Source organism: Eriocheir sinensis, chromosome 47, assembly GCF_024679095.1.
Source record: "Eriocheir sinensis breed Jianghai 21 chromosome 47, ASM2467909v1, whole genome shotgun sequence".
Taxonomy (NCBI): Eukaryota; Metazoa; Arthropoda; class Malacostraca; order Decapoda; family Varunidae; genus Eriocheir; species Eriocheir sinensis.
The window spans coordinates 13,436,146-13,461,519 of NC_066555.1; the positions used below are offsets into that span (position 1 = coordinate 13,436,146).

General features: G+C 41.6%; 1 protein-coding gene across 1 annotated transcript in view; it reads right to left on the reverse strand.

The window, feature by feature from the left end:
- Positions 1–25,374, reverse strand: part of LOC126981378 (alpha-(1,3)-fucosyltransferase C-like) — a 108,869-nt gene that overhangs the window by 57,289 nt on the left and 26,206 nt on the right. The window contains exon 5 of the mRNA XM_050832404.1: positions 12,071–12,256. Coding sequence (XP_050688361.1) covers positions 12,071–12,256 — 186 coding nt within the window. The remainder of the gene's footprint in view (positions 1–12,070; positions 12,257–25,374) is intronic.

Sequence of the window (25,374 nt, forward strand, 5' to 3'; positions counted from 1 at the left end):
TAACAAGTTTTGCAGCACGATCCGGAACTATATGAGGACCTTCTACGACTGCCGTTACTGTCCGCCACAAGTCTGCAATGGTTTCGTGTGGTTTGACCGTAAGAGGGGACACTTGGGCGGTGGCAGCCCCTGAGTCTGTGGTGGGTTGGTCAGTTTCCACCTCTGAGGGTGAGATTACAGTTGACAGAGGCGATGGATTGACCATCCCTGTATGCGTCGGCCTTGATACACGATCGCGTTGCTTACAGGGTTTATGGCGATGTGCAGGTCTTTCATGGCGTTCAATCCTAAGATCCCATCCACAGGTAAAGCAAACCTGCTAGAGACATAAAAGAAATCTCGAAAGGGACATACTTTTTCATGTAAGCTGACTGTTAGTGGTACTCGCCCAAGGATACCCAAAGTGGTGCCCGTCACGCCTACCACATTCAGGTCGTTCTCTTGGAGCGGCCAATTTTCCCCACTCGCTTGTCGTGGCAGTGACCTGTAAGCGGAGTCGGATATGACATTGACCGTGGCACCTGTGTCAACCGCTAAGGTGAGGGAAGTGTTGCCCACCTTGCAAGGGAGGGCAATTATGCTTGTCCGTCCCAAGGCGGCAATGACGGAGTCAAGTTGCTCCCAATTAGTATTTTCCTTAAGGGACACTTGGATGTACGCCTCGGGGCTGCCACGAAGTCATGTCTTTTTATTCTGAGAAGAGGAGTGTGGTTTACTGTCCGCTGAGGACTTGTACTTCTGTTCCTCCTTGGCCTTTTGTATTGCAGAACAACTGTCTGAATCATGAAAACAATTCCCGTGGATATGGCAAAAGGCAGCCTTCCGCTGATGGTTTGGCCTAGGGTTCCTGTGTGATGAATGATGCCCGCCCCTGTAACCTCCTGACCTCCTATCTGAGCCCCGTCTCGAATGTGTTGATTCCCTACGTTTCGCGAAACAAGAATGTTCAGAATGTCCTGATTGTTTGCAAAAACTACAGGTGAGAGATGCCTTACTTTGTGCTTGCAATGCTGCTGCCGTTGCGAGGGGTTGATGGTGAGGGTGTTCCTGAACCTTGACCTCTAACTCTGAGACGAAGTCAACCAACTTCCCGCTCGGTTTGAAGGCCAAAGGGAGGTCAGAACGGCGGTTCTTCTCTGAAATATGAAATAAGTAAAAAAACAACTCGAAAGCTGTCTTCACCTGGTGCTTTTGCATACAGCCCCCTGGAAGCCAGAGCGCGTCTTCCAAGCTCTTGACACAGTCAACCGCCAGCTGATTGGCCTCAATCATGGCGTCCCAAATCGGCTTTGTTGAGGAATTTTTTTGGAGGGACTCAACCGTGTGTGCCATCTGTCTAACGATGCTTGGGTTACTGCCCCGAAGATTTTAATGAAATTCCTTTAAAAACCTCATAGTTTACACCAATGTCCCCCGAAGCGAACGCTGAGGACTGCATCAAATTCAGTGCCCGAGAGCCTGGAAGTAACCGTGACCGAATGAAAGCGATTTTATCATGATCTTCCGTAATGGAGGAATTTACGATGGCAGATTCACACAAATCTAAAAACTGTCGCGCCGAAAAATCGGTCTCGCCTCCCGAGAATTGTCGAATACTGGCGTGAGTTGGAATGACCCGAATCGGGGGCGGGGGGAAGTGGTGTGGGGCCCCAGGAGGAGGAGGGGGAGGTGGATCGACAGGCATTGTGTTCGGCCGAGTGGGGGTTAAGTATTCAGACGATTCTGAAGGTGAAGGGGCGCTATCCCTTGGGAGGGAAGAGTACGTAGCCCCCGATCGCAAATTCACCACATTTAAATCACCGGTGGTTGCACCTTGCTCCAATTTCTCCTCACTTGAAGGACGAGCCAACTGTTTAAAGGTGTCGCCGAGTTTAGCGAGAGTGTCTTTGTTCATACTATGGTGTAAACCATTCACAAAAGAGGAGCAAATGTTGAGAGCTGTAAATATGAACCAATAAACGGAACGTGTAGGAATGAATAGTTTGCATTGAAAACCCTAAAAAGGCAAGAAAGAATGGCTAGCAAGGTGCCTGTTTAGACGTAATAGAAGTTAAGGTTATAATGGAATGCCCTAATGATATGGGTATATATAGAAAGAATAACTATATAAACAAGTGGTATGTTAAGTGAGTATACCATTGATGCTCACGTTTTCTCTCGAGCGGTGAAAAGAAAACGGAGGCAGGGCACACTGATGAAGATTAACTTTGATCAGGGAAATCACATTATACTCAATAGACTCGCTAGCAAACAATAAGAAAGAATCAATATCGTATGCGAATGGACGTAACTCCCACAATTATGACTGAGTAACAGCGTTAAGAACACAGAAATAAAAAATCGTGCCTCTGCACAGATAATAATGAAAATGAGCCGAGTCGGCAAATTTGGACAAGAATGGAATATCCACAAATACCAAGATTAATCAGCTGATGTAGTGGAGAGGGCGACGGCCTGTGATGCCCTGGGTGACGTGCAGTCGTTGTAGGCGCGTCAGGAAACCTCGGCCGCGGCCACAGCGGCGGTGAGAGGTGAGGGATGGGCTGACATCGGAGGACTCGCAATGGAGGTTGAAAAACTGCTGACCCAGCAAAATGAGCGGCCGCGGTGCGCGGCTGGGAGCTGGTACACAGCCGCCAGACGTATGATGGCCGCGTCGTCCTTGTTATAGGAAGAGATGGGCGGCGGTGGCAGACAAGACGACTTGGGTGTGTAACCTCTTGAGAAGACGCCTTGCAAGAAACGGTAGTGGGAACAGCTTGCAGTCACCGGGAGATGTCCGCGGGTACCCTTGCTGACTGTTTGCCGGAAGAGGTTTGGGCCGATGCTCCCGGCAGCGGCGGTGGTGCCGCCAGCTGTGGAGCGAGGGGCATGCGGGGTGTCCCAAGGTCAGCGGGGCGTGCCTCCTCGTTGCAGGTGTGAATACCTCTGCCGTATCGTGGAGTGGCTTGCAGGGTACGTAGCAGTGCTGGCTTGAAGCGGGGGAGCGGCTTGTAGATTGTGGCCCTCGCTATCGGCTGCGTAGGCCTGTGGGTGTGCTCGGGGCTTGTAGGCTTGACGCCTGTAGAGTTGCTGGAAGCTGGTGTGCTCGAGGCTTGTAGGCTGTAGAGCCTGTAGGCTTGTAGCTGGTGTGCTCGAGGCTTGTAGGCTGGACGCCTGTAGAGTTGCTTATAGCTGGTGTGCTCGAGGCTTGTAGATGGCGCCTTGTGAGTTGCACGTAGGTGGCGACTCGTGAGATGCTTGTAGCTGGCGCCGTGTGAGTTGCACGTAGGTGGCGACTTGTAAGATGCTTGTAGCTGGCGCCATGTGAGTTGCACGTAGGTGGCGACTTGGGAGATGCTTGTAGCTGGCGCCTTGTGAGTTGCACGTAGGTGGCGACTTGGGAGATGCTTGTAGCTGGCGCCTTGTGAGTTGCACGTAGGAGGCGACTTGGGAGATGCTTGTAGCTGGCGCCTTGTGAGTTGCACGTAGGTGGCGACTTGTGAGATGCTTGTAGCTGGCGCCTTGTGAGTTGCACGTAGGTGGGCGCCTTGTGAGATGCCGCGGACGGCTGGTGCGTTGCCGCGGACGGCAGGTGCGTTGCCGCGGACGGCTGGTGCGTTGCCGCGGACGGCAGGTGCGTTGACTCCTTCTTCCCTTGTACGCCTGTCCCCGGAGTTTGTTGGTGAGTTCTCGTGGCTTGGAGGAGAACGAGGTAGCGAAGGCACAGGCGCGGGGTGACCGCTGCCAACCAAATGTAACGGGCTTGTCGGGGGGCGTTTAAAGGGTGTTGATTAAGACTTCAGCTTCCTTAAGGCGAATTATATTCGTAGCCTTTATGTACAAGAAGCGACGGAGCGAGAGCGACTGTCGTTGTGTGTCAGTCGGACTCTCGTGAAGGAGTGGCGAGTTACAGGTTGGAAAATAATGGTTACAATTGGTCACGTATGTCAAGGTGACCTCCACGCACCATCGGAGTGCTAAGTATACAAAACTGAGACGGTAAACACTGACGGACGACATTCCTATAAGGTGGCGTGATCTATCTGTCGTGGGGTTTTTCCATTGACAATTGTATGCCTAATTCGTGGTGATATTAAATAATAATAATACATTGATATCCTACTATAACACGGTCAGCATTATTCAGAGGTAGTTAAAACTGCAAACAAATTGGTTGGCTTCATCGGACGAGTCTTTAATAATAAATCTGAAAAAGTAATATTAAAACTGTATAATTCGTTGGTTCGACCCCGTCTAGAGTACTGTGTACAGTTTTGGTCTCCCTACTACAGAAAAGACATAGAAAAGTTGGAACGGGTCCAACGAAGAGTAACAAAGATGATTCCTAGGTTGAGAAATTTGTCATATGAACAAAGGCTTAAATAAGTAAATTTATTCAGCCTATCAAAACGAAGAATGCGAGGCGATCTAATAGAAGTGTTTAAAATGTTTAAAGGATTCAGTGATATTAATGCGGAAGATTACTTTACAATTGATCGATCAAATAGAACAAGAAGAAATCACAATTTGAAGATAAGTAGTAAAAGATTCTCGTCGCACGAAGCTAAACACTTCTTCTTCAATCGAGTTGTTAATGTTTGAAACTCTCTACCTTGTGATGTCGTTGATAGTACAACAGTTACGGCCTTCAAGAATAGATTAGACAAGTGTTTTGAATCCAATCAGCAACTAAGATATTACTCATTGTCGTAATAACGTTAAGTTCTTTCGAATACTGGTGTCCTTGTCCGCTTTTATCGCCCGGTTAGTGGTAGCATAAATGGTAGTTCTTTCCTCGTTCCTACATAATTTCCATGCAGTTTTTCCATGCTGCATGGTTCTTTTTCCTTTCCTGCCAGCTTTGGCTGGAGGGATGGGGGGGTGGGGAGGAGCCTTCGCCTTTGCTGTCCTTCATCTTCCACCTTTGATTAGATAGTTTGTGTAGCTTGTCACAAACAACCTCGTAAGGACCAGCAGGTCTGCTGTTGTTTGTTCTTCTTTCTCTCTCTCTCTCTCTCTCTCTCTCTCTCTCTCTCTCTCTCTCTCTCTCTCTCTCTCTCTCTCTCTCTCTCTCTCTCTCTCTCTCTCTCTCTCTCTCTCTCTCTATGTGTGTGTGTGTGTGTGTGTGTGTGTATGTATGTATATGTATATATATATATATGTATATATATATATATATATATATATATATATATATATATATATATATATATATATATATATATATATATATATATATATATACATATATTAAAACCCTTATAACCTGGCACCGTATAACTCGGATTTTGATATAACTTGGCAAGGTAACGAAATATCCATTAAAAAAAAATCGAATTTAAACAGATAACGAAAAAAAAAAAAGGAAAATACTTCGCGCATCTCGGCATATTGCCGAGTTTTAACCACATCCTGTTGTCTATAACCGGCATGCCTCACGCCCATTTTCTTTGAACGTGTATCCATACTTGGGCCACGTGATCTCACTCTCCAGTACTCCCTGATACATCCTGGTATGCTGCCGAGCTATATCCACATCTCGTGATTTACACTCGGAAGGGCTTGTCCGCGCTCTCCTTGTATTAATTAATCATGTACCCTCACTCTCCCTGCTCGCTCCTCAAACATCTGGTTGGAGTACATGACTACAGCAACCCCTTTATTGATAAGTGTTAATTTAAATTGTTACTGCTGCTGTGTAGTTTCCAAATTTTTACTGTATATGGAAATGGGGGGAAGGGGAATGAGGGATTTGCATAACTCGGAAAATTGAATAACTCTTACTCGGCAAGGCTAGAACCCCTATCATGCCGAGTTGTAAGGGTTTTACTGCATATATATATATATATATATATATATATATATATATATATATATATATATATATATATATATATATATATATATATATATATATATATTTTTTTTTACAACAAAGAAGGCAGCTCAAGGGCACACAAAAAAAGAAAACAATAATAAAAAAAAGCCCGCTACTCGCTGCTCCTACAAAATAAACAAAAGAGGTGGCCGAAAGCAAGATCAAATACGGGAGAAGAGGTGTCCTGATACCCTCCTCTTGAAAGAGTTCAACTCGTAGGCAGGAGGAAATACAGATGAAGGAAGATTGTTCCAGAGTTTACCAGCGTGAGGGATGAAAGAGTGAAGATGCTGGTTAACTCTTGCATAAGGGGTTTGGACAGTATAGGGATGAGCATGAGTAGAAAGTCGAGTGCAGCGGGGCCGCGGGAGGGGGGGAGGCATGCAGTTAGCAAGTTCAGAAGAGCAGTCAGCGTGGAAATATCGATAGAAGATAGAAAGAGAGGCAACATTGCGGCGGAATTTAAGAGGTAGAAGACTATCAGTATGAGGAGGAGAGCTGATGAGACGAAGAGCCTTAGCCTCCACTCTGTCCAGAAGAGCTGTGTGAGTGGAGTCCCCCCACACATGAGATGCATACTCCATACGAGGGCGGACAAGGCCCCTGTATATGGACAGCAACTGTGCAGGGGAGAAGAACTGGCGGAGACGGTACAGAACGCCCAGCCTCGAGGAAGCTGATTTAGTAAGAGATGACATATAAAGTTTCCAGTTGAGATTTTGAGTTAAGGATAGACCGAGGATGTTTAGTGTTAAGGAAGGTGATAGCTGGGTGTTGTCAAAGAATAGGGGATAGTTGTTTGGAAGATTGTGTCGAGTGGATAGGTGGAGAAACTGTGTTTTTGAGGCATTGAAGGACACCAGGTTCTTCTTGCCCCAATCGGAAATAATAGTAAGGTCTGAGGCTAAGCGTTCTGCAGCCTCCAGCCTTGAGTCGTTAAGTTCCTGTAGGGTGGGTCTTCTATTAAAAGAAGTTGAGTAATGCAGAGTGGAATCATCGGCGTAGGAATGGATAGGACAGTTCGTTTTGGAAAGAAGATCATCAATGAACAACAGAAAAAGAGTGGGAGATAGGACAGAACCCTGTGGGACACCACTGTTAATAGATTTAAGGGAAGAACAGTGACCGTCTACCACGGCAGAAATAGAACGGTCAGAAATGAAACTGGAGATAAAGGTACAGAGAGAAGGATAGAAACCGTAGGAGGGTAGTTTGGAAAGCAAAGATTTGTGCCAGACCCTATCAAAAGCTTTTGATATGTCCAGCGCAATAGCAAAAGTTTCACCGAAACGGCTAAGAGAGGATGACCAAGAGTCAGTTAAGAAGGCTAGGAGATCACCAGTAGAACGCCATTTGCGGAACCCATACTGGCGATCAGATAGAAGGTCAGAAGTGGAAAGGTGCTTTTGAATCTTCCGGTTAAGGATTGATTCAAAAGCTTTAGATAGACAAGAAAGTAAAGCTATAGGACGGTAGTTTGAGGGATTGGAGCGGTCACCCTTCTTAGGCACAGGCTGTATGAAGGCATACTTCCAGCAAGAAGGAAAGGTAGATGTTGACAGGCAGAGGCGAAAGAGTTTGACCAGGCAGGGTGACAGCACGGAGGCACAGTTTTTAAGGACAATAGGAGGCACTCCATCAGGTCCATAAGCCTTCTGAGGATTGAGGCCAGAGAGGGCATAGAAAACATCATTTTGAAGAATCTTTATAACAGGCATAAAGGAGTCAGAGGGGGGATGAGTAGGAAGAATATGCCCAGAATCGTCCAGAGTGGAGTTTTTAGAAAAAGTTTGAGAGAAGAGTTCAGCCTTAGAGATAGATGAGACGGCAGTGTTGCCGTCAGGACTGAGGAGTGGAGGGAAAGATGAAGAAGTTGGAGGAGATGTTTTTGGCTAGATGCCAGAAGTCACGGGAAGAGTTAGAGAAAGCAAAGTTTTGGCACGATTTCGGGCAGAAATGTAAAGTTCATAATCAGCATTAGTTTGAAGGCTCTGGTACCTTTTGTGAGCTACCTCTCTATCATTGACAGCACGAGAACAAGCGTGATTAAACCAAGGCTTTTTAGCGTGAGGAGCAGAGAAAGAACGAGGAATGTATGCCTCCATTCCAGAGACAATCACCTCTGTGATGCGCTGACCACACACAGAGGGGTCTCTATCCTGGAAGCAATAATCATTCCACGGAAAATCGGAAAAGTACATCCTCAGGTCGTCCCACCGAGCTGAAGCAAAATGCCAGAAGCGTCGCCTCTTCGGTGGGTCCAGAGGGTGTACAGGAGCGATAGGACAGGATACAGAAATAAGATTGTGATCGGAGGAGCCCAACGGAGAGAACAGTTTGACAGAATAAGCAGAAGGGTTTGAGGTAAGGAAGAGGTCTAGAATGTTGGGCCGGTCTCCAAGACGGTCGGGAATACGTGTAGGGTGCTGGACCAACTGCTCTAGGTCGTTGGGGATAGCAAAGTTGTAGGCTTGTTCACCAGGATGGTCAGCGAATGAGGATGAAAGCCAAAGCTGGTGGTGAACATTGAAATCTCCTAGGATGGAGATTTCAGCGAAGGGAGAGTGGGTCAAGATATGCTCCACTTTAGAATTCAAATAGTCAAAGAATTTTACATAGTTGGTAGAGTTAGGTGAGAGATAAACAGCACAGATGTATTTAGTAATAGAATGACAATGAAGTCTTAGCCAGATGGTGGAAAATTCAGAAGAGTCAAGGTCGTGGGCACGAGAGCAAGTGATGTCGTTGCGCACGTAGGCGCAACATCCAGCTTTGGATTGAAATTTAGGATAGAGATAGTAGGAGGGAACAGAGTAGAGATTGCTGTCAGTAGCCTCAGAAACCTGTGTTTCGGTAAGGAAGAGAAGGTGAGGCTTAGAGGAGGAGAGATGATGTTCCACAGAATGAAAATTAGAGCGAAGACCGCGAATGTTGCAGAAATTGAGAAGAAAGAGGTTCGAGGAGTTATCAAGACACCTCTCAGGTCGGCAGCCAGAAGGGGAGTCCTCCCTGGTGGAATTTGTGGTCCCCCCCCCAGGCGGGGACTCCGAGGCTTGGTGTATTTGCGCCATTTTGAAATTTAAATTTTGGGAAAAGGTGTATATGTTGTGTGACTGTAGTGTGGTGTGGATAAAGAGAGGATCTGTCCTTAGAGAGCATGCTGAACTACTCTCCGGTGTTGGTGAGACAATAGGGAAACGGTTAGTGAGGACATGGGAAGAGTCTTTGGAGGGCTTCAGCTCCCTTCTCACCTCCCATATATACCTCACCGGGAGTGGCTTGCGCCCGTTCGGTAGGTGTCTTCCTACCTGCTCCAGCCATATATATATATATATATATATATATATATATATATATATATATATATATATATATATATATATATATATATATATATATATATATATATATAATTATATATATATATAATTATATATATATATATATATATATATATTCTTTTTTTTTTAGAGGAAACAGTTCAAGGGAAAAAAAGGAAACTAATTAAAAAAAAAGCCCGCTACTCACTGCTCCTACAAAAAAGTCAAGAAAAGTGGCCGAAAAATGGGTCAATATCGGGAGAAGAGGTGTCCTGATACCCTCCTTTTGAAAAAGTTCAAGTCATAGGCAGGAGTAAATACAGATGAAGGAAGATTGTGCCAAAGTTTACCAGCGTGAGGGAAAGTAGTGTGCGGCGAGGCCGCGGGAGTGGGGGAGGCATGCAGTTAGTAAGTTCAGAAGTGCAGTCAGCATGAAAATAGCGATAAAAGATAGAAATAGAGGCAACATGGCGGCTGAATTTAAGAAATAGAAGACTATCAGTAAGAGGAGGAGGGCTGATGAGACCAAGAGCCTGAGACTCCACTCTGTCCAAGAGAGCTGTGTGAGTGGAGCCCCCCCCACACGTGAGATGCTTACTCCATACGTGGGCGGACAAGGGCACAAAGACCCTGTTTATAGATAGCAACTGTGCGGGGGAGAAGAACTGGTGGAGACGATAGAGAACGCCCATCCTCGAGGGAGCTAATTTAGTAAGAGAGAATATGTGAAGGTTTCAGTTAAGATTTTCGGTTAGGAATAGACCGAGGAATAAGGTGATGGTTGAGTGTTGTTGAAGAATAGGGGATTGGTGTTTGGAAGATTGTGTCGAGCTGATAGCTGGAGAAATTGGGTTTTTTAGGCATTGAAGTACAAAAGGTTTATTTTACCCCAATCGGAAATGATAGCAAGATGTGAGGTTAAGCGTTCTGCAGCTTCCAGTCTGGAGTCTTGTAATTCCTGCTGAGAGGGTCTTCTGTTGAAAGAAGTTGAATAATGCAGAGTGGAGTCGTCACCGTATGAGTGGATAGGACAGCTTGTTATAGAAAGACCATTCATGAATAATGGGAAGAGAGTTTGTGATAGGATAGAGCCCTGTGGAACACCATATATATATATATATATATATATATATATATATATATATATATATATATATATATATATATATATATATATATATATATATATATATATATATATATATGGCTGAACTCTTGGCTCAAACTTTCTGTAACAACTCCACTCTGGACGATTATGGGCATATTCCTCCTACTCATCCCCCTCTGACTCCCAGAAGGCTTATGGACCTGATGGAGTGCCTCCTATTGTCCTAAAAAGAAAGGAAACTGGAGGTAAAGGTACAGAGAGAAGGATAGAAACCGTAGGAGGGTAGTTTGGAAAGCAAAGATTTGTGCCAGACCCTATCAAAAGCGTTTGATATGTCCAGCGCAATAGCAAAGGTTTCACCGAAACGGATAAGAGAGGATGACCAAGAATGAGTTAGGATGGCAAGGAGATCACCAGTAGAACGCCCCTCGCGGAACCCATACTGGCGATCAGATAGATGGTCAGAAGTGGAAAGGTGCTTCCGGTTAAGGATAGATTCAGAAGCTTTAGATGGACAAGAAAGCAAAGCTACAAGACGGTAGTTTGAGGGATTGGAACTGTCACCCTTCTTAGGCACGGGCTGTATGAAGGCATACATCTAGCAGGAAGGAAAAGTAGATGTTAACAGGCAGAGGCGAAAGAGTTTGACCAGGCAGGGTGTCAGCACGGAAGCCCAGTTTTTAAGGACAATAGGAGGCACTCCATCAGGTCCATAAGCCTTCTGAGGATTGAGGCCATAGAGGGCATAGAAAACATCACTCTTAAGAATCTTAATAACAAGCATAAAGGAGTCAGAGGGGGAATGAGTAGGAGGAATATACCCAGAATCGTCCAGAGTGGAGTTTTTAGAAAAGGTTTGAGAGAATAGTTCAGCCTTAGAGATAGATGAGACGGCGGTGTTACCGTCAGGACTAAGGAGAGGAGGGAAAGATGAAGAAGTGAAGTTGGAGGAGATGTTTTTGGCTAGATGCCAGAAATCACGGGAAGAATTAGAAAAAGCAAGGTTTGGGCATTTTCTATCAATGAAGGAGTTTTTAGTAAGTCGGAGAATAGATTTGGAACGATTCCGGGCAGAAATGTAAAGGTCATGGTTAGCGGGAGTTCGAAGGCTCTGATACCTTTTGTGAGCTGAGTCTCTATCTTTGACAGCATGAGACCAAGCGTGATTAAACCAAAGCTTTTTAGCATGAGAGTAGAGAAAGTACGTGGAATGTATGCCTCCATTCCAGAGACAATCACCTTTGTGATGCGCTGGGCACACACAGAGGGGTCTCTATCCTGGAAGCAGTAATCATTCCACGGGAAATCGGAAAAGTACATCCTCAGGTTGTCCCACGGAGCTGAAGCAAAATGCCAGAAGGATCGCCTCTTCGGTGGGTCCAGAGGATGAACAACAGGAGCGATAGGACACGATACAGAAAAAAGGTTATGATCGGAGGAGCCCAACGGAGAGAACAGTTTGACAGAGTAAGCAAAAGGATTAGAGGTAAGGAGATTATCACTGACATGCGAAGGGCATAGATCAGGGTATTTGTATACAACATACACAATGTTGTTAAGATACACAATGCCTTGTGTATCTTAACAACGGACGGAAAACGACACCACACCGGGACATAGGCCGGTATGACATCCATATTACCACAATTTACCTTCTACAGGTTTCCCAAGGCATTCTGAAAGGGAGGATGAACAGCTTGGTGGGTTATATGCATTCTGCCAGGGCCCCGATTTGAACCCGTAGTATGTCACGCTAACCACTACGCCACGGAGATTGCTTACCTCAAAATGTTGAATAACTTTTCAGTTATGTAATCTCGACACAGAGAATTCTCAAAAGAGAGGTAGAATTTATAGGTCATGTTGAGCATTTCATAGCAACTCCTCTCTGTCGTTTTCGTGCACTTGAGAGATCCACAATTTCCATAGATGTCCACTGTAACCCTCCGCTGCAAAGTCTTTACCAGCCTGTGAGAAAGAGCAGACCGTTATGGAAAAACAATTCCCTTGTTTCTTAATTCTAACACGAAGATACAGTTAACGATAAAAAATATGAAAGTATTTATAATCTAACGCTCTCAAGGCCATTGCCTTGACAATAGCTCCAAAAGTATTTGTATGCTAGGCCCTGTTGCTGGTAAGTTTTCTATGGTCAAATAAAATGATTTGTTTTCTATATCCCACGTGTTATTTATTTTTGCCGTTAATAGTATACCGTAATTTTACCGTTATAAAAGCAATTGATAGCTATATGTGAAATCAACAAAGGCAAAAATAGTTTAGAAGTTGCCTTTCGATTTTGGTTAGTAAGGATCTTCAAAATCGACCATATGGTACAATAAATTCTCATTGATTTCAATGCAAAATAAATTAAGAATGAGGTATATTCAGAGTTGCCAGCCAGCCGTAGAGATGAAGTTAAGAAAACTAAGACGCTCGATTAAGTGATGTTTCGTATGTTATCAAGTAACCAGGAAAAAATCCAGCCAACTTGTAAGCATCTTCTGCAAGCTTCTTCACACGGTCGTAGTTCCGTCATTATGAAGATCAAGGACAATGTTGTGACGATTGCAGGAACGGAAATAATTCAGGAATGTCCAATTATTGTCCAGTCATTCGTATAAACAATATATATATATATATATATATATATATATATATATATATATATATATATATATATATATATATATATATATATATATATATATATATATATATATATATATATATATATATATATATATATATATATATATATATATATATATATATATATATATATATATATATATATATATATATATATATATATATATATATATATATATATATATATATATATATATATATATATATATATATATATATATATATATATATATATATATATATATATATATATATATATATATATATATATATATATATATATATATATATATATATATATATATATATATATATATATATATATATATATATATATATATATATATATGTTTCGTTAAAGGTGATGGCTAATTCAGCGTTGATTATTTTCTTTAGTACATTCTCTTTTTCCCGTTCTAAAGTTTTACTCTCTTTGTTGAAGAGTGAGATGACTTGTCCATATGTCATCGTGGCCAGATCCGGATTTCGGGTCCTAGACCCTTCTTCATTGGCTGTAGAAGTAGTTCTTCTCATCTCTGTGGTTGAGAAGTGAATATGAATGGCTGGAACTCGGGCACGGGCCCGGGTTCTGACTTGAAAAAAAAAAATCGGATTATTGGACATAAAAGATCTTAACACCTTTATCTTATATTTTATGTCCTGCGCGCATCAAACTATGTCCCTTTTATAGTTAAAGGCCATAGTGTGACAGCTCACGCACAGTGTTTAAAGAGCTATCGCACTTTCCGGTTCAATGTAATATTTTTTCTTTTTTTTTTTCAATTTTTTGAAGGGATTTCTTGAAATTATGAAGTCTACCATTCGCACCGTTTTCTCTCTCACAAAGTGGCTAGAAAATGAGTCTCTACAGGCAGCAAATACTATAGAAGAAAGACAGAAAAGCTGAACGGAACTCTCTGAGCATCCTGGCGTCGGCTTGCTAGATGGCATATGTGTAATATCGACACCCAGGACCAAGACCAAGACCCCATGTCTGTTTGTTTACCTTCGACACGTGGAATACCTGACACGCCTCCGCCTGGGCCACACACGCCTCAGCGCTTACCTCCACCGCCTGCGCCTGACCCCCGATCCTCACTGCCCCTGGTGGCGCAGGACCGTCGAGGACACCATTGAGCACCTTCTGCTGCACTGCCCACGCCACCACTCCCAGCGAGTGCTGCTCAGACACCACCTCCGCGCCCTAGGCGTGCCCACCTATGACCTGCCCACGCTGCTGGCGGCGGTAGGCGTCCCCCCCTCACGGCAGGAAGCTGTCATCTGCCTCCCCTGCGCCTTCCTCAGGAAGACTGGGCAGCTCACGCGCCTGTGAAGCCCTCACAGGACGACACCAAGGCTCATGTGAGCGACTAGATCGCCGCGGCCCGAAACAACAACAGCAACAATGTCGGGGATGTCCCATCCGTGTTCCCTCAGTGGAAGACGGAAGGAAAAGGATGTTAATCTTATTTTTCACGTATTCCCGAAGGATGAAAAAAGGTAAGCATCGTGTATTATCGTATAAACCGTTAGAAACGTAGTTACGAGAAGCAAACATTTATCAGAAACAAATGGTATCATCTTATTAAATGCCATGCTCCAGATCTTTGATACAGACATATTTTATGGTATAGATTTGGTCAATCTGTGTACTACTGATATTGAGGTGCCTTGACATATCATGACTGACCTCATAGTAGTGATAGGACAGAGTATCATTATGTGCCCAACACCATAATTGAGTGCATTTACATATCTAGATAGGCTTAGTTAGATGAAATTAGGTTGGGCATACTAGAGTAAATTATATATTTGTACCCTTCAAGTGCCACAGTAATAGTGTTGGCACATGGTCCAGGCCAATCTCACCTTACGTCCAGATATTTTCTCATATTGGCATTTTGTACTTTGATAGAGCGAGTATTTTGTGCATGTAATGTGTGAAGAAAGCCTTGTATGAAACTACCGCCGCAAATCAATAGTTAATGAGGTAGGCACCTTCCCCATCTCCCCCAACAAGTATGGGAGCGCCTGTGTGAAGACCTGTGGCAAAGATGAAGTGAAGAACTTTACAAAACTAGCCAAAAATTTATAATGTTGGTATATTCATGGTATGATGTTGCTATATTCAGGGTATAATGTTGCTATATTCATCATATAATGTTGCTATATTCATCGTATAATGTTGCTATATTTAGGGTATAATGTTGCTATATTCATCGCATAATGGTGCTATATTCATGGTATAATGTTGCTATATTCATGGTATGATGTTGCTATATTCAGGGTATAATGGTGCTATATTCATGCTATAATATTGATTCATTGTATAATGTTGCTAGATTCATCATATAATGTATATGGAGTGTAAGAGGAAATCTTATTTAGGTGTTCAGTTTTTCAAATGGTATAATAAATTCGATCTAGCGAAAAATCTTGCGGTTAGGTAGTAGTCAGGTCAGGACGATAAATGATGGGTTTAAGCTGGAGAAACGTAGATTCAACAAGGAAATAGAAAGAAATTGTTTTTTATATAGGGTGGTTGATGACTGGAACAGACTTAGTTGTCAGATCGTTAGTGCAGAGTCGATAGAGAGTTTCAAAAGAAGACTAGATAAATTTATGGACGGGAAGGAATGGTGGAATTCGTATAGTATGTGTAGGTGATGTACAGGAACTATCATGTGTAGGTTAAACAGCCTCAAGTAGCTTACTTATTTTATTATGTTCTTGTGGTCATATTTTGAAAATACCCCTCTGCGTTAGCTTTTTTTTGTCTGATAAGTGTTTGCTTCGAGATAGATTTTTCTTGTTGCAATTTATTTATTTTTTGCAGTTTCTATAGTTTTCCACAAGAATAAACTTTCACCATACTATCCTTTTGAAAATAGACTGTAGTTCTGCCACACTAAGAATATTGCAAAACTGTCTGGGATCAACACACTCACAATAATATTAATGAACTAGAGGCTATACAGAATAAAGCAGCTAGATGAATCAGACATGATTACAAACATCCTGCATCTTGCTGAAACAGGGCATCAAATTAGACTGCTTTTTACACATGTTTGCTTTACTCTTCTTCAAGTTATGTCCTTGTGTAAGACAGGTATAAACCAGTTTATATGGCCTGGTATTATGTAGCTTTTCTGAGTGAGTGTACTTGTCTATTTGTTGTATACTTTTCTTTAGTATTCTCATTCCTATATTGCATGAGATTATTGCTTGGTATTACTGTCCGATTATCTTTCTTTACTTTGTGTATAATTATGAGACCAATATTTCTTTCTCATATTTACTTTTGCTTGTGTGTCTGTGTTCATGCATTTTCTATAATGCACAATGCATGCCATGTATCTATATGGCTGCATATATTTGTTGTATATGATTTTCTAGACACATACAACTGAACTTTACCTTTATAGCATTGTTTCTTTGTCCAAAATACACTAATTAACTTAGTTAAGTAAATAGCCGTTTTATATATATATATATATATATATATATATATATATATATATATATATATATATATAGATATATATATATATATATATATATATTGTGTGTGTGTGTGTGTGTGTGTGTGTGTGTGTGTGTAAAAATACACCATGAACTATGGTCCTCGCAGTTACCACCCAACACTGATGAAAGATTGCATATAATAATAATATAATACATGATAAATGATGAAAAAAAAATATTGTTGATACATAATGTCAGAAATAAGATCTACACATATGACACACAAAGCGATAGGGTCACAAGAAGATGGAGAGGAGACCGTACACCTGCAGACGACGTACTTGATATAGTCGGCGCTGCTAGTCTATATCTGCCTCACATTTTCTTTATAGCTTTTAGATAGAAGCTTTCCCATCTTTCTTCTATAGTCTTTGTACAGGCAGTAGAAGAAGAAGAAGAAGAAGGGACGCGTCCTGCCATGAGTAAACATTCACATTTTCTTATGTTTTTCTCCTGTTTTCCTTCATACTGTAATGGCACGGAAATCATACCCCCCACCCACCCCTGTTGTCTCACTCCCCCCGTTCTCCCCGGTTTCCAGTACATTTTGTCTAGCCAAGTGTCCGTTTGCCTGTGTCGGGTTGCGATTTTAGTAAGCTCAATTTTATTTTGTTCTCTAAATTTTGCTCACCAAAAATAATTAAACAGTGATTTATGAGCCTCCCTACCTCCCAGCTTTGTTCCCGACTTAAGTGTTCCCAAGAGTGTTAAATTTTCACTTCCCTCCCTTCTAACTCACGCCTTGAGACACCCCAAGTAACTGAAGTGCACGCACGCCTCGTCAGCGGGCCACATGCCAGTCGGGATCAAAGGACACAGGGTCTACCGGAGAGCGCGTCAAATTTTGAATCAACTAGCTCATGACGTCATCAGTTGGAAGGTTGGTGGGTTCAGCTATGGTTTACCGGCCCCCTGGGTTTACGCCTCAGCAGCCAGCCGGAAGCTGTGGTGTACGGGTTGCTTGTTCTTGTCGAATCACAATGCCTTGCAGTTTTTCAGTATCTGGCTACAAGTCTGTAAGTAGGCTATTTAACGCTCTAGAGAAAGTATGTGCCCTTAGTCTGTCTAGGTCAGGGTGTCCAAACTTTTTTCACAGAGGGACACGCGGAAAATATACGAGGGTCAGGCCACTCAGTATATTTATGGATGGAGATAGATTTTAGAGTTTATAGTTTTACAGGAATTACCACGTGTAGGTCAACTGGCCTCTTGGAGATTCCTTATTTTCTTATGTATGTAGTTTTTAAGGAATGTAAATAGATATAGACAAGTGTACCTTTAAAGGAATCTTTTTTTATAATGTCTTATTTATGTATACAGGATAAACTACTGAATCCTATTGCAAGAGGATCGAGTAGCATCATGCTCATTAGAGAGGATTTGAATGTAAGCTGATAGTTTTCATTGTACCTACTATTATTACACAGCAAAATGATTCGTTTCAAAGGCAATCCCACGCTTACTACTGTGAGCCATAACAAAGAAAGAAGCAGTCATTATTCCTAGATTTAAGGTTTAGGCTCTCCCATTGTGGCCAAAAAGGTATTTAGCATGTTTTGTATATTTATACGGTGTCTAGAATATGCATATAGAGACAGTCAAGTGAATTAGAGTGAGTATAAGGAAGAAAGATTACCTAAAGATGTGTGTACGTAATTTCTTTGTGTGTTAAATTCACTACAGAAACCTACAGAAGATACGATATTTATCAATCAAAGACAAAAACAATGAAAGCCTGTTTAAATTCTATTTGAGTTACCGCACGACGTAAATACTTTCGATTCTATTTGCGTTACCGTTCGACGTGAATACTTTCGTTTTCTATTTCATCTCTCCTCGCTCCACCTGCTGACGTCATTTTCTGCGCGCGGGTTGACCTGTCCTTTCTTTGACTCCTTTGATCCTGATGCCAGTCATCTCGCCCGCCTGTTAGGTAAGACTTTCAGTGTTTTAATTATTGTTATGCGTGTTTTTGACCAGTCAGCTACCGTCTCGTCCGCTCACCAAACACACACACACACACACACACACACACACACACACACACACACACACACACACATTTCCCCCAAGCGCCTCACCCCAATGTATTATTTATATGTAAGCGCGTTCTCATTTCCCTTGTGAGCGCCCTTAGGGCCGGCAAGGGGAGTTCGTTAGGTTTGTAAGTTTTCAAAAGTAACATACGTATAACTTTTTTTTTTTTTTTACCGGGCTATCCTAGGCTACAGAATAAATTATTGTACTTTATCTATGCAACAAATGTGAAAATAAATTTCAATCATAATTACATTTTTTTTTGTCTTTGTCCTTCATATAATCTTAAGGTTACGGTGGGTTGGCCGGAAACTGCACACGGGGAATAGTGCCTCACGTCCTCCGTAAAGTTTCACGCTACCTCAAGTTTTTTTCCGTCTCTCACCCGGCGTGATCGAGTGTAGTCATCAGTCAAGTTTGTCATTTTCAGTGTTATTTTCTCCCCATTGAGCAGGGGGTTTCGACCCTCATCGTGGGGTGGTGGCAGCCTACCTTCATCATGCACTCAGTTAAGTGGGGATTAGTTATCCAGCATCTTTTGCCCATATTCATTAAATTAAATAATAAATTGTTCAAATTCATTAAGTAGTAAGAGTAATAACCCCCGTGAGATCTCGGGGCATTACACTGCTGGCAGCTAGTGGCATATTTCCCTTATTGTGTGCCCGACCCCCGTAACCATTTTTCTCCCCATTTTCCCCCCTCATTTTTCCCAATTTCTACCCGTCAAACAACTCAACACTACACGTAACACTCAACATACACCCAACACTACACTAAACATTCAACATACACCTAACACCGTGGACACCAAGAGAGACATGCAGAGTGGGAGTCCAGCCCGGCTCAAAAAACAACGTGACCCGCGCGGGAAGATGGACCGTGGACGCCATGTGCCCTGCCGGACACCGAGTTTCGTCCCGCCCCGCCCGGCGCCCGGGGAAGGGGCTTCCCCGGGCATGGACTTCTCGCGACCCGTCACCCGCCCTTCAAGCCTCTCTCGACGCTGTACGAAGCTAAGCCTATATACACCAAGTCAAGTCATACGCAGGTTTGTGGGAGGAGACACGGCCGAGGCGTGGTTTATGCGCGACACTGCTTGGAGCCAAACTAGAGAATGTAGAAACAGAGATTTAGAGAAAAGGAGGAAAGGTGGACTAATTTAAATAAATCACTTCAACATGCCCTCCCTCACACCCCACACCGCCGTTTGTAGTCATTGAAATTACAGTCACGCAATAGCACAATAAAAAGACATTTTTTTCGTCAGCGCCTGAACGCGCTGTGAAAGAAGGCGAGACTGCACATCCAGAGTGCACATACGGCCCCAACTTTAGTCACCCCTGAACTGGCTTTTTTTTTTTTTTTGGGGGGCTCAAGGGACGTCATCCTCCTGCTCCGCCCCTAAACCGCCTCCTGCGCGTAGCGGTCGCAGGGTTGCCGGTCAACTGAACCAGTGCCACTTGCACCAGTACCACATGCACCAGTGCCAACTGAACCAGTGGTCAACTGAACCAGTGGTCAACTGAACCAGTTGTCAAGTGAACCAGTGGTCATTTGAACCAGTGGTCATTTGAACCAGTAACCATCTGAACCAGTGTAAACTGAACCAGTACTACTTGAACCAGTACTATTTCAACCAGTGACCATCTGAACCAGTGGTCATCTGAACCAGTGCTACTTGAACCAGTGCAAACTGAACCAGTACTACTACTTGAACCAGTACTAATTCAACCAGTGACCATCTGAACCAGTGGTCATCTGAACCAGTGCAACTTGAACCAGTGCAAACTGAACCAGTAGTACTTGAACCAGTACTATTTCAGCCAGTGACCGTGTAATACAATTTAACCCTTTTTCGAAGGCCGATGGTACTGTACTCCGTTGTGTAACCCTTTCATTACAGGTGTAACTCGTTTATGTTAGCATCCTCCCTGCACCAGCTTAAACCACGCATACTGAATTAAAACAACAAATTATCCTAGGCTTTGCATTGAATTAAAACAAGAAATAACCCTAGGCTTTGTACTGAATTAAAGCAAAAAATAACCCTAGGCTTTGTACTGAATTAAAGCAAAAAATAATCCTAGGCTTTGTATTGAATTAAAACAAGAAATAAGCCTAGGCTTTGTACTGAATTAAAACAAGAAATAACCCTAGGTTTGTACTTAATTAAAGCAGGAAATAATCCTAGGATTTGTACTGAATTTGTACTATTTCAGCCAGTGACCGTGTAATACAATTTAACCCTTTTTCGAAGGCCGATGGTACTGTGCTCCGTTGTGTAACCCTTTCATTACAGGTGTAACTCGTTTATGTTAGCATCCTCCCTGCACCAGCTTAAACCACGCGCTTATGCAAAGCCATTTTTATTTTGAGCTGGTCCCAGTCCTGCAACACGTGGAGTCGGGATGCTGTCGCGGACCTTTTTTTTTTTTTTAGTTGTATATTATATTTTTATTTATTTATTTTTATTTTTTTAAACTTTTTTCTTTTAGTTTTTTTTTTTCTTTTCCTAGCTTATAACAGTTTTTATATTTCCTTTTCTTGTTTTATTTATTTTTATTTATTACTTTTTGTGAAATATTTTTCACTTTGTGTTTGTAAATGAAGTGTGACCATTTTAATGTAGGTTTCCGAAGGAAATAAAAATACAGTTGAGTCACAACAAATTCTGCTGAACTCGCACATATTTTATGGAATAAAAAATACTCTGAATTGTAAGTAAACTAATTATATTCAGATCTTGAAGAAAAATAAAGTTGAAGAAATGTAAATAAAATGCAGTACCAGCTTAAACCACGCATACTGAATTAAAACAACAAATTATCCTAGGATTTGCATTGAATTAAAACAAGAAATAACCCTAGGCTTTGTACTGAATTAAAGCAAAAAATAACCCTAGGCTTTGTACTGAATTAAAGCAAAAAATAATCCTAGGCTTTGTATTGAATTAAAACAAGAAATAAGCCTAGGCTTTGTACTGAATTAAAACAAGAAATAACCCTAGGTTAGTACTTATTTAAAGTAACTTGTCGGCTTCTTCACCATAAGATCTAACTTTAACTGCTAGTCTGTTTGCTAAAAGTACATATGTATTTCTTGGCCTCTCAAGATTGACAGCTTGGGCATTTTGCATTGTTAGCCTATGAACTGCAATGTCTTTTCTGATACCATTCATGAAAGACCACATTGTTGGATGAGAGCACATAAAAAGTGACTTGAGGGAATTATGAAACCCTTCCCTTTGCATAAGCGCGTGGTTTAAGCTGGTGCAGGGAGGATGCTAACATAAACGAGTTACACCTGTAATGAAAGGGTTACACAACGGAGCACAGTACCATCGGCCTTCGAAAAAGGGTTAAATTGTATTACACGGTCACTGGCTGAAATAGTACAAATTCAGTACAAATCCTAGGATTATTTCCTGCTTTAATTAAGTACAAACCTAGGGTTATTTCTTGTTTTAATTCAGTACAAAGCCTAGGCTTATTTCTTGTTTTAATTCAATACAAAGCCTAGGATTATTTTTTGCTTTAATTCAGTACAAAGCCTAGGGTTATTTTTTGCTTTAATTCAGTACAAAGCCTAGGGTTATTTCTTGTTTTAATTCAATGCAAAGCCTAGGATAATTTGTTGTTTTAATTCAGTATGCGTGGTTTAAGCTGGTGCAGGGAGGATGCTAACATAAACGAGTTACACCTGTAATGAAAGGGTTACACAACGGAGTACAGTACCATCGGCCTTCGAAAAAGGGTTAAATTGTATTACACGGTCACTGGCTGAAATAGTACTGGTTCAAGTACTACTGGTTCAGTTTGCACTGGTTCAAGTTGCACTGGTTCAGATGACCACTGGTTCAGATGGTCACTGGTTGAATTAGTACTGGTTCAAGTAGTAGTACTGGTTCAGTTTGCACTGGTTCAAGTAGCACTGGTTCAGATGACCACTGGTTCAGATGGTCACTGGTTGAAATAGTACTGGTTCAAGTAGTACTGGTTCAGTTTACACTGGTTCAGATGGTTACTGGTTCAAATGACCACTGGTTCAAATGACCACTGGTTCACTTGACTACTGGTTCAGTTGACCACTGGTTCAGTTGACCACTGGTTCAGATGACCACTGGTTCAGATGGTCACTGGTTGAAATAGTACTGGTTCAAGTAGTACTGGTTCAGTTTGCACTGGTTCAAGTTGCACTGGTTCGGATGGTCGCTGGTTCAAATGGTTACTGGTTCAGTTGACCACTGGTTCAGTAGACCACTGGTTCAGTTGTCTACTGGTTCAGTTGTCTACTGGTTCAGTTGGCACTGGTGCATGTGGTACTGGTGCAAGTGGCACTGGTTCAGTTGACATGGAACCCGGTCGCAGTTTTGAAGCAGCGTGACTTGACTTGGTATATATATAGACTTAGGTGCGAAGATCCCCGTCGTCACACGGCCGAGCAGTGATCACCGAGTAGTTGTTGTTTTTTTGTCATGTTTAGTGTGTGATTTTCAGTAGAGTAGATTTCAGTAGATTTCAAGAGTTAAATTTTCACTTCCCTCCCTCCTAACTCACGCCTTGAGACACCCCAAGTAACCGAAGTGCACGCACGCCTCATCAGCGGGCCACATGCCAGTCATCTCTCGCCCGCCTGTTTTACTTATAATAACTTAGGCCGGTGACACATTACGCGGTTTCGCCGCGCGGCGAAACTGCGCGGTGGGGAAGGGCGGCAGCGCCGCTGAACAAGTACCATGTCAGACTGCGCGGTTCTGCCGCTCAGTCTTCATCCAGCATCCATGCTGTCGCTCAAGGTTGCGGTTGCTTGTGTCCTAGAGGCAGAAGGATTACTTAAAGAGCCCACATGTCGGAGGAGTTGGGTTCACCCTTTTCATGCTGAAAGTGAAAGTAGTGAAAAGTTTGAGAAGTTCTATGAAAGTATAAGGAACTATGATGAAAAGTTCTTTAACTATTACCGCATGACCAAGGCTTCATTTGATGAATTACTGCAGATTCTCAGGCCCCACATCTCCAAACAAAACACCCGGTTCAGGAGGGCAATATCTGCAGAGGAACGATTGACAATTACACTAAGGTGAGTAAAATGGTAATGTTATAGAAAGATTTATTTGTGCTGCAAAAAAGTTTTGTAATGTTATGGTAGCTAAGATATATCAATAAAATAATATTCCGATATCCGATATTGAAATGTCAAGAAATCTTCCTTTTAAAGCAGCTAAGCATATACTGTTCTTTCTCGAAACTGAAAAAAAAGTAATAAAAAGGCATTCCATTATTTAAGCAGGTAGATATTCAGTATTTGTTGAGAGTTTTTGAGGATTTGAATAATTTAAAGATGTGTAAATGTTGTGAGAGCATAGCTAGTGTCTTTTGGTTCTGATTGGGCAGGAGTTTGATTTTGCACAGGAGATGGTGACTGTATGGAGAATGTTTGTACAGAAAATGGTGTTTCTGTGGGAGAAGGTGTTTGTGCAGGAGATGGTATTTGTGCAGGCGATGATATCTGCATGTGTTGTGATGGTGTCAACACATGAAGTGGTCCCTAATGCAGGATGAGGTGAAAAATGTGGTAGTGTAGTGTAGTGTTTGTCCTGGTTGCATGTTTTGTGTATGTTTTGTTCGTCTTATATTTTCAAAAAACTGAAGATTCATTATTTTGAAATTAAATTTATCAGCAGCATTAAGTTGTTTATAGTCAGGAAGAAGGGAAAATAAAAATGCTTTGTCTACATCCATTTCGTCCTGCTTGGAGGTGTCACTCAGTTTCTTCAGTAGCTCATTCTGGAAAGGGGTGATGCTAGCTTTGGCACGCTGGCGGTACTTAGTTTGTGGAACATAACTGAGGGCACTAGCGGCATGACTTTCTTCTGTGTCATCTTCCACATTTCTTACTGCCTCCTGATGTTTTTCTTCATCGACCTCTTCTTCCACGTTTCCTGAAGTTTTTCGCTTTTCTAGGGTTTGCAGTAGAAAACTGAGTGCGTCTGCATAAATCTATTTCTTCTTTTTGGCTGCAGGATCACCACTTTTGCCCTGCTTTTCATGTTTCACAAAGCTGTCTCTGATGTTTTTCCACTTGTCCTTCATGTCCTTTACTGTGAAAAGCAGAAAACAACAGAGCATAAGTAATGCAGTGGCAAAGTATTCCATTTATTTATTTATTGATTTATATATATATATATATATTATATATATATATATATATATATATATATATATATATATATATATATATATATATATATACACACACACACACACACACACTAAGTAAATAAATAAATAAATATATATATATATATATATATATATATATATATATATATATATATATATATATATATATATATATATATATATATATATATATATATAAGCGGTAAAGGAAGCGGTGTAATTTTTCTAGAGTCAAACTCCTCTACATTAAAATAATAATAACGCGAAGTTTTCTTTTCTGCTATTAGCGTTGATACATTTCGCGATATCTCATTTACTATTCAAGGTACTAAAATTCTGAAACTACCCTCGGAAAGAACATAAAATGCTCTATTAGAATAATAAGAATTAGAATAATAAGAAATTTGCTACTCTATATTATTGTGGTAATAATTATAAAGAATCATGATTAGGCTTTTTATATATGCGTAATTCCATATTTAATAATAATATTTATAATATATAGTTCGTAGCCTATTAATTTACCATATTACCTTATACTAGCACAATTTATATTTAAAGGTACATTGATCTTGGAAAGAACAGGTAAAACTCTAATAGGCTGTCTATGTTAATGAAGTTTGTGGCGAATTAGAAGCTTAATAACAATTATTATAAATAAATCGTAGCCTAATTTTTTTTTTTTTTTAA